Source organism: Protomyctophum bolini, assembly GCF_963924005.1.
Source record: "Protomyctophum bolini genome assembly, chromosome: 22".
NCBI lineage: Eukaryota > Metazoa > Chordata > Actinopteri > Myctophiformes > Myctophidae > Protomyctophum > Protomyctophum bolini.
Window position 1 is genome coordinate 16,922,691 of NC_137883.1, and position 10,000 is coordinate 16,932,690.

Genomic DNA, 10,000 nt, shown 5'->3' on the forward strand with positions numbered 1-10,000 from the left:
GTGATATTAAATTGCTAATCTGGGTTCTGGGTGTGGCTCACCTGTTCTAAAACGGAGGCTCCAGGTGAGGAGTTCACTACTTTCATGAGTTTCATAACATGTGGTGTCAAACTGGATGTGTGTGTTCGTTCTCGACTGTCGACTTTCCCTCTCTTTCTTTCGGTCCTTCGCTCTATCGCAATCTGCCTATCTCTCAGCCCACTTGTCTCTCTCACTACAGACCCCTAAATGTAACACCCCGAAGGACGCAGAATGTGTGTGTGTGTGTGTGTGGGGAGGAGAGATGCAGCTCCTTTATTATGTCGCCATGATGAAAGATTGATAACGCACCTCCATCCCTAGCCCTTGGACTGACAGAGAGAAACAGGGAATTAGCCCACGACCCCCACCCACTCCACGTCCCTCCATCTTCCCACTGCCTTTCTATACCTCTTCTCATCTCTCCCTTTGTCCGTCGAGACGGAGACAGAGAGGGAGAGAGGGAGAGGGCCGGCGAAGTAGAGGGGAGAAAGGGTAGAGAGAGCGAGAGCTACGTGGAAGGCAGGACGGTGATTGAAAGAGAGCCTGATTCAGTTTGTCGTGCGTCGCGGCTTGCAACCGAAAACAGCCGAGCCACAAGCTCACAGCATGTCGCGGCCGCCACGCGCTGTGAGCTTGTAGATCACCGTTTTTCGGCGCGAGACACAGGCGCGCGACTAAACTATAAATCAGGCGGCATAACTGCATCAGAGACAGAGTAATAAACAGACAGAGCTATTCATCATCTGACTTTTCTGAGTTATTTTTAGCCCGCGCAGACGCTAGCCATACACACACTGCACAGTAACAATCCATGGTGTTCATTTAACTCTGAGAGTATCCTAAATGGAACTAAAATGGTCCCATGAGAATCTCCTGTATTGTTTCCACCACACACACCAACAACCCTCTCTGATCTGCATCTTTTGTTATTGTCTGGCTCCTTTTAACAATGCCCCATAAACATAGTAGCTAACAACGTTAGCCCGCTGGCACATCTTTCACAGTCTATATCGCCCGTAACGAGACTAGCATGACAATGCTAACATGGTTAGCTCCGGTATGCTAGAATGGGTCCTGACCTAGCGATGCTAACATAGTTAGACCACCCCCCCGGCTATACCTTTCATAATCGTGTCCATACACTGTTCTTTTTGCGTTTGGTGTGTGTGTGTGTGTGTGTGTGTGTGTGTGTGTGTGTGTGCGTGTGCGTGTGCGTGTGTGGATTTAAACCAATAAGGAAGGTGGGGGTTGCCTTGCCATTTAAGGTAGACTGATGATAAAATGCCATAGGATACAGATGATGTAATTACCTTTCTGTCTGGGAGGCCAGGAGACCTTTACTGATGTGAGGTCTCTGGGAGTACGGATGCTTATGGTAGACAATATTTAGGTTCTATGTACAATAAGTTAATAGAGCTCTTAACGGTTGATGGTTGTGAGATTTTAGGAATCTTATTAAATAGATTATTCTCCAGTTTAATATGTTTTTCCCCTATTAAATAATTGAACAATTGGTAATATACATAGCTTGGTCCCTTTAATAAATCCAAATAACCTTCATACTGTTAACTTGAATTTGGGGGGTGCAATGGAAGGAAATGGATGTAATAAAGGACATTACAGTGCAAGCAGAGTAGAGTGGCAGGCAATTCTTTGGTCAGTGAGTGGGCTTGTACCACCATCACCAGAGGGTGGGCTTGTACCACCATCACCAGAGGGTGGGCTTGTGCCACCATCACCAGAGGGTGGGCTTGTACCACATCACCAGAGGGTGGGCTTGTACCACCATCACCAGAGGGTGGGCTTGTGCCACCATCACCAGAGGGTGGGCTTGTGCCACCATCACCAGAGGGTGGGCTTGTACCACCATCACCAGAGGGTGCTGCCAACGCGTTTCACCGCTTTACCGCTTCTGCAGCAGCCATTGTTTCAATATTTCTTTACCCGATAGTAGAGTCTCCTTTCACTTTTGCCCTGCCGTTTGGTGTTGGTGCCCAGTGCTGTATTAAGTTGCACTGGAAGTAGTGAGGCACGCGTCTTCACTAGGACAAACATAAAGTTACAGTGGACATAGCATACATCTTCACTAGGACAAACATAAAGTTACAGTGGACATAGCATACATCTTCACTAGGACAAACATAAAGTTACAGTGGACATAGCATACATCTTCACTAGGACAAACATAAAGTTACAGTGGACATAGCATGCATCTTCACTAGGACAAACATAAAGTTACAGTGGACATAGCATACATCTTCACTAGGACAAACGTAAAGTTACAGTGGACATAGCATACATCTTCACTAGGACAAACATAAAGTTACAGTGGACATAGCATACATCTTCAATAGGACAAACATAAAGTTACAGTGGACATAGCATACATCTTCACTAGGACAAACATAAAGTTACAGTGGACATAGCATACATCTTCACTAGGACAAACATAAAGTTACAGTGGACATAGCATACATCTTCACTAGGACAAACATAAAGTTACAGTGGACATAGCATACATCTAGTGTGCACTGATTGCAGTTAATTTTTGTTTTAGGCGTTTGCGATAACATTTTGTATGTTATACACAACTGTCACAGGATGGTCACATGGTCTGAGATCCACATTGGAGCCGCCCTTTCTATGTGGAGACTTAGATCCACATAATGTGTGTACAGTTTAAGAATCATTCACAATACAGCCTGATGGAGGGGAAAGGAACTGGTTGGAATAATGTGTTCCTTCCACGCGCTCCGTCCTACTGGGGAAACTCCCCCCTGCCATCTGATAAGAAGCGGCCTGCTCACACCTCATGCATTGAGGGAAGCATGAGCTCAGTTCGGGGCTCTCCCCAGGTTGACAAAGTGAGAGTAGCGCCCAGGATTACAGTTTAGGCAATTGGCACTGGGTTAAAATGAGTGGGATAAATATTTGGAAAACAAGAAGACAATCATCATCAAAATGTTATCAAAGATAGGTGTAAGGCTAGACACAGACCGTGTATGGTGTGGCATGGAGGGCTGTCTCTGAAGAGACTCCACTCAAATGTCAGGTCAACCATCAACTGACCTCATCGCTGCCTCTCTATATGTCTGCCTCTCTCTATCGCTCTCCCTCTCTTTCTCTCTCTCTCTTTATAAAATGGCTTCCACAGCTAGTGCAGTGTTCTATCTGTGCGTAGGAGTGTGCACGCGTGGAGCACTACAGTCGCTATACACCACCTGTTTGAACATCATCCGAAGCAAACAAAAAACAAACAGGGCATTCAGGTTCCAACTTCCAAGACACAGATTCCGCATGAAAATAACCGGTTGTCTTGTAACCGTATAACATTGTGCGTTTTGTATTTCCGTGCAGGTAAGGCCCTGACGTTCCTGCTGCTGCAGCCGCCCAGCCCCAAGCTGCCTCCCCACAGCACCATCCGCCGCACGGCCATCGACCTGATAGGCCGAGGCTTCACGGTGTGGGAGCCCTACATGGACGTGTCCGCCGTGCTCATGGGCCTGCTGGAGCTGTGCGCCGACGCCGAGAAGCAGCTGGCCAAGTGAGTACACCTGTTATCATGTCAAGGACCCCCAAATTGACACTAATTAGCCCCACGGACCCCCATTTGAAAAGGTGTGCCAGGGAACCCCCGTAAGAGAATGTTTTTACGGCTCTAGCAGAGATTCTCAACCCGTTTAATTTTAAGGACTCACAGTTTGACATGCATTAGTCTACGGACCCCCCATTTAATGGCATTTCTATCTCTGGAACCCCCAATTTATATTGTAAAATCAATGTTCGTTTAACTCTTGAGAGTGTACAAATAACTCTGAGAGTGTACAAATGCCTTTTGTACACTCTCAGAGTTACAGACCCATAAGGGTCCATTTGGTTACAAACTATCATTTCGCTGCGGACCCCCCTGGAACTCCCTGAAGGACCCCTGGGAGTCCCCGGACCCCGCCTTGGGAACCACTGGAGTACACCAACCAACACGCCACAGACCACCCATTACAGCCGGGGAAGCGTCTGTGTCATTTTAGATTCCAACCACTTTAACTATTACCTGTATTTTATACTTTGGCCATATACAAAAATAGAAGATCTACAAGCTCATAGCATGCCACTTTGTACCGCGCTATGAGCTTGTAAACCTGCTAGTTTGTTTGAAAAATCTTGAACATTTTGTTAAAACCTTTGAATATACTGTCTGTATACAGCCTATACGTTTTTAAAGCGAAAATGTCTAAAAAGATCTTTGCTTCTAGGGGTCCCTGGAACAAATTATTTTGAGATGGCCAAATGCATATAAATTTGACATGAAAACATATTTTCAGCAACATATTTCTTAAAGAAAACTGTTAGGATTTATAAGAATCGGGTCCTCAGAGCTTAATGGGTTAATACACATCTACACACACATTCATATTTATATACACACATATACTGTACACATAGACAAATTAATCCACATACTGTATAGAGAACCTAGAACCATGGTGTTGTCCTGGACTCTCATTCAAGGCACGCATTGCGGCGGTCACACCATCCTGTAGGTTTACACTCAGCGTCAGACCTCTCCTCACCCAGGAGTCAGCCCAGCCACTTATCCAGACCTCAGTCATATCAAAACTTGATTACTGTAAATCGCTCTGTACTGGCCTCCCGGCATGTGCACTTAAGCCCCTCCAAATGATCCAGAATGCCGCAGCTCGCTAGGTCTTCAACCAGCCAAAACAATTCACATGTCTCCCCCCTTCTCCGCTCCCTCCATTGGCTCTCAATCACAGCCACGACACTGATGTTGGCCTACAAAGCGACCAAAGGTATGGACCCCGATCCAAGCCTACAATCCCTCCCGCTCACTCAGATCAGCTAACACACCTGCAAGGCGACAACGCTGGCCACGTTCCGGACTCCCCATTGCAATTAGAACTGCAAACTAACTCCCAATCTTCCGCCGCAATCGGAAGACTCCACCTTAGCCAGTAGCACTTGCCGTAGCACTTGCCCTAGTCTTGATGACCTTGCTGGCTTATGCAAAATGATTTACAGTAGACAGACGTCAGGTCATTTGTAGACATATGGTTGTAAGTTTTATTTTATGCGTGTGTATACTGTATATATTTATGTTTAAGACTGATGATAGGTTAGCTTGGTTTACCTGTGATCCAAGATGACTATTTCTATGCATTTGATGTATTGTCCTCATGTTTAGTCGCTCTTGATTAAAGGGACACTTCACCCTTTTTGCAAAAAAATATATGTTAATGATGTTTAGAAGCTTTAGATCACTTTCCTGGGGGTATTTATGTGTGTAATATGTGGTTTTAGATATTTTAGATTGTAGCAGTGAGCCTGTTGTCTCTGATGTCATGGACACTGGTCTCACTACCTTCCTGGACTACAATTCCCATAATTCTTTGGTGCACTGCTCCTCCTTGTGGATAGGGGGGAGAGCTGTCTTACTGAGACAACATGTAGTCCAGGAAGGAAGTGAGCCCAGTGTCCATGACATCCGAGACAACAGGCTCACTGCTACAATCTAAAATATCTAAAACCACATATTACACACATAAATACCCCCAGGAAAGTGTTCTAAAGCTCCTAAACGTCATTACTTGCGCAAGCAGAGCGCGCAAGTAATCGTTTCGCTTGGTCTCTTCGAAGTGAAGCCAAGTTTTCTTCAACGGTAAATCTGTGCCTGGTTTGCTGGGACTAGTTACAACATTACGTCATCCTTGAGAGAGTACATGGTGTGTATATGACGTAATGTTACAAGTTACAAGTTACAAGTTACAACATTACGTCATATACACACCATGTACTCTCTCAAGGATGACGTAATGTTGTAACTAGTCCCAGCAAACCAGGCACAGATTTACCGTTGAAGAAAACTTGTCTTCACTTTTTGGAACCAAGTAACCACAGTATACTGCTAATCAAATTACAACTACATACTCTGTATGTAGTTGTAACTAGAACAACTACATACAGTCTGTGCCTGGTTTGCTGGGACTAGTTACAAGTTACAAGTTACAACATTACGTCATATACACACCATGTACTCTGGTCCCAGTTCACAACGATGACGTAATGTTGTAACTGGTCCCAGCAAACCAGGCACAAACCTACGGTTGAAAAAAACTTGGCTTCACTTTTTGGAACCAAGTAACCACAGTATACTGCTAATCAAATTACAACTACATACTCTGTATGTAGTTGTAATGTGATTTGTAATTTGTAAATCTGTGCCTGGTCTGCTGGGACCAGACTACACAGATGACCATATCTCTTACGTCATCACTGAGAGCTAGTCATACATATACACACCGTGTACTCTGGTCCCAGCTCTCAACGATGACGTAATGTGGTATCTGGTGGGACCAGATTACACAGCTGACCATTTCTCTTACATCATCACTGAGATACAAATCCAACTACAGATTTCGGAAGTATTTTAGATCATGTATATTTCAACAAATTTGAAAGTATTATTACAGAAATTGAAGTTAGAGACACATATTACTCTGATCATGATTTAGTATTAATATCACTATAGTACAAAATGAAATACATTTAAAACAATTGACAATTTACAATAAGTAATAAAATAATTATACTGTATAATATATTTTAATTCAGTTTATATACCTTTTCTTTTTCATCACATATCAATGATTCATTTTTCTGTAAAAAAGTAGTTAGGTAGCAAATAGTTACACGTAATGATTATACATTTCAAACGTTCCTTCACAGAGATACTGAGATGTGATAGTTTCCAGCGGTCGAAAGTACTTGCGCGCTCTGCTTGCGCACTAGTAGGCCATTTATGGCCTACTAGTGTGCAACAAGCAAGTATGCACTCGGCAGAGTGCAGTTCTAGTTAACATATATTCTTTTGCAAAAAGGGTGAAGTGTCCCTTTAAGAGCGTCTACAAAGTCATAAACACACGTACACACTTATATTTCTAGATCACATAGGAATGCACATGCGTGTGCGCACACACACGCGCACACACGCGCGCGCACACACACACACACACACACACACACACACACACACACACACACACAGATCCCAGACTATCACTATAATGTCCTGCACTCACATTAATGAGCTCTCTAATGTGTCTAGTACTGCATGGCTCATATTCATTGTGTGTGTGTGTGTGTGTGTGTGTGTGTGTGTGTGTGTGTGTGTGTGTGTGTGTGTGTGTGTGTGTGTGTGTGTGTGTGTGTGTGTGTGTGTGTGTGTGTGTGTGTGTGTGTGTGTGTGTACGTATGTGTGCGTGCGTGCATGTGTGCGCGCATTTCCATCTCTGCTGCAATATAACTAGCCAATCATATTAAAGTTGAAACTCTAGCTAGGAAGCCTGGTACAATGAGTATACATATGTCTGCCGTTGTGTGTGTGCGTTTACATATGAATATAGATTTGTCTGTCTGAACTGTGTGTGTGTGTGTGTGTGTGTGTGTGTGTGTGTGTGTGTGTGCGTGCGCACCTTTGTTCCTGCGTGTACAACACACGCATGTCGCTAACAGGATTAGATTAGATGGAGTCCTTGTGTGAGCAGAGGAGAATGTAGATGTTTTTGACGGGCGCTAGCCCCTCCTATGCCCAGCTTTGTGTGTCTGTGTATACCCCATAGGGATGATTTGATTGGCCGAGTACAGAATGTGATGATACGATGATTAAAGGGCCCCTCACTTCACACGTGTGTGATTTTTTTTTTAACCTCAATGCTGATTGTTTCACAGCAATGGCATCTGCCTCGTTGAACGTGGGTGTAAATTCTGATGGATTCTGATTGGCAGATTGTACAGTATGCATTGTGAACATGTCTACTACACATGTACACATCCAGTGGTGTAACGTTAACTACATTTAAAACAATTTTGACCTGAGATCAGATTCATACGAGGTTTCCACTGGACACACACTGGTCTGATGAACCCATTCTGACCTGAGATCAGATTCTAAAAATGTCAGTCGTTCTTCGATTTTTCAAAAATAGCAGACCTACAAGCTCGTAGCGCGCCACTCGGTGGCGCGCTATGAGCTTGTAGATCTGCTATTTTTCAATAGCTAAAGCATGACATGATGCTATAACACCAAAATGGGTTCCCGGTCAGAATGGGTTAAAACAATTTTGGACGTGTATAGGCGTCCTTTGGTCTTTTTTTATTGATATAAAAAAATAATATATTTTTATTTTTATTTTTGGGGGGTTGGCCTCACCTTCTGCTTCTGCAATGTACACCTTGTTGATTTGCTCATGCGTACTGCCGCTCACTTGTTTGCGGCTCTAAAAGAATGGCTCGTATCTCCTAATCTAGGGAACTTTCCATGGTTTTGACCAGATGGGCAATGTTCTGTCTTCATTTCTGACTTCAGCATCCCTCTCGTTTGGAATATTAACGCTTCTAGAGACTTTAGCGTGACCAGCGCGAGGTAAGAATGGAAGATTTTGCCTCCCGGTTTTGGGGGGAACGGAATGCGGGGCTTTTCAGAGTATGCCTATATTTTGAAATATGTTTATGTGTTAAGTACTGTACTAAACACATACCGCCGTTGATGTAAATTCACCCCAAGTCTAATCATCACAGTTAAGCGCCTATGACATACAGTACAGTTACGTCATGCAGTCTTGTCAGTGGTTTATGATGGATTGCACATGTGCGCTTCGTATGTAAAGTAAAGCAAAGTTACCATGTTTACCCAGGGTAACTGGACTAAGCTCAATAACTTGTTTACAGCCAGGCCCTGCTCATAGAACATTTCATGGTAGGGGTTCAATGCCTTGCTCAAGGGCACTTCAGCGGTGGTAATTTTAACGTGCTGGTCCGGGGATACGTACTAGCGACCTTCCGATATCAAGACCGCTCCGCAAACCGTTCGGCCACCGCTGCCTCGTGGTTGCTAGGCAATCGATGAAAAAACGGAACTGAAAAAGTCTGCCTCCATTGGCCTCCGTGTAAGCAGATTGCGTTTATAAGTAAAACAAGCTTTATCCACGTTCAGGTAGCTTCTGAGAATCCCCAAGTAGTTATACAGTTGGTACCTACTTCGTTCATACTTGGAACGATGCAAGTTGGAAATGCATGCCCCACCCAGTTATTACTTGCAAGCAGAGCGCTCAAGTACTGTGGACGGCTGCGTATAGTATGCCTGTCACCGGTGGTCCCTGATTGGCTGTTGATGGTGACGTAATTACGTACTTGCGCAATGAATGACTGATGACGGATGAATAATATGATATGCGATCCGATACATTCAACGTTGGTGGTTTTCAGTTTTGGTTCACGGACCTGGGGTAATTTTTTCATCCGCTCAGAACAGAAGGCACGGCAGAGGCTACAATAATTTATTCATTAATAGCGGGCAACATAATTAATACAGCTGGTGTCTTACAGACAACTGCTACGTGCATGTGTACGGACGTGTGTGCGTGCGTACGGATGTGCATGCGTACAGACTACGGACGTGTGTGCGTGCGTAAGAGTGTTTGGGAAAACATTTTCAGGTTAATTAGAAAGTAAATCGGTTCTGTATGGAAGACAGCTCTATTGATTATTTATCGCTTATTTGACAGCCCCCTTTTGGATTTGTGGATAGTAGTAGTTTCATGAGGGCCTAATGGGAAGTACTAAATATAAATAAATGCGTGTGCGTGCGTCCGTGTGTGTGTGTGTGTGTGTGTGTGTGTGTGTGTGTGTGTGTGTGTGTGTGTGTGTGTGTGTGTGTGTGTGTGTGTGTGTGTGTGTGAGAGTGAGTGTGTGACTGTGTGTGTGTGTGACTGTGTGTGTGTGTTGTAGCTTAATGAACGACTCTTATTGACCTGGTCTGACATTATAAGCTGTCCGCTAATCTCTTCACTATTCTTAACTCTCTCTCTCTCTCTCTCTCTCTCTCTCTCTCTCTCTCTCACCCATTTCTGTGTGAATCCCACATCAATGGGATGTTGTGCTTATCTTTGGAGAGTGACAGTGT

General features: G+C 44.2%; 1 protein-coding gene across 1 annotated transcript in view; it reads left to right on the plus strand.

Moving 5' to 3' along the window:
• wdr7 (WD repeat domain 7) overlaps positions 1-10,000 on the plus strand; it is a 120,372-nt gene that overhangs the window by 88,819 nt on the left and 21,553 nt on the right. The window contains exon 24 of the mRNA XM_080756100.1: positions 3,379-3,565. Within this exon, the coding sequence (XP_080612226.1) occupies positions 3,379-3,565 (187 nt within the window). The remainder of the gene's footprint in view (positions 1-3,378; positions 3,566-10,000) is intronic.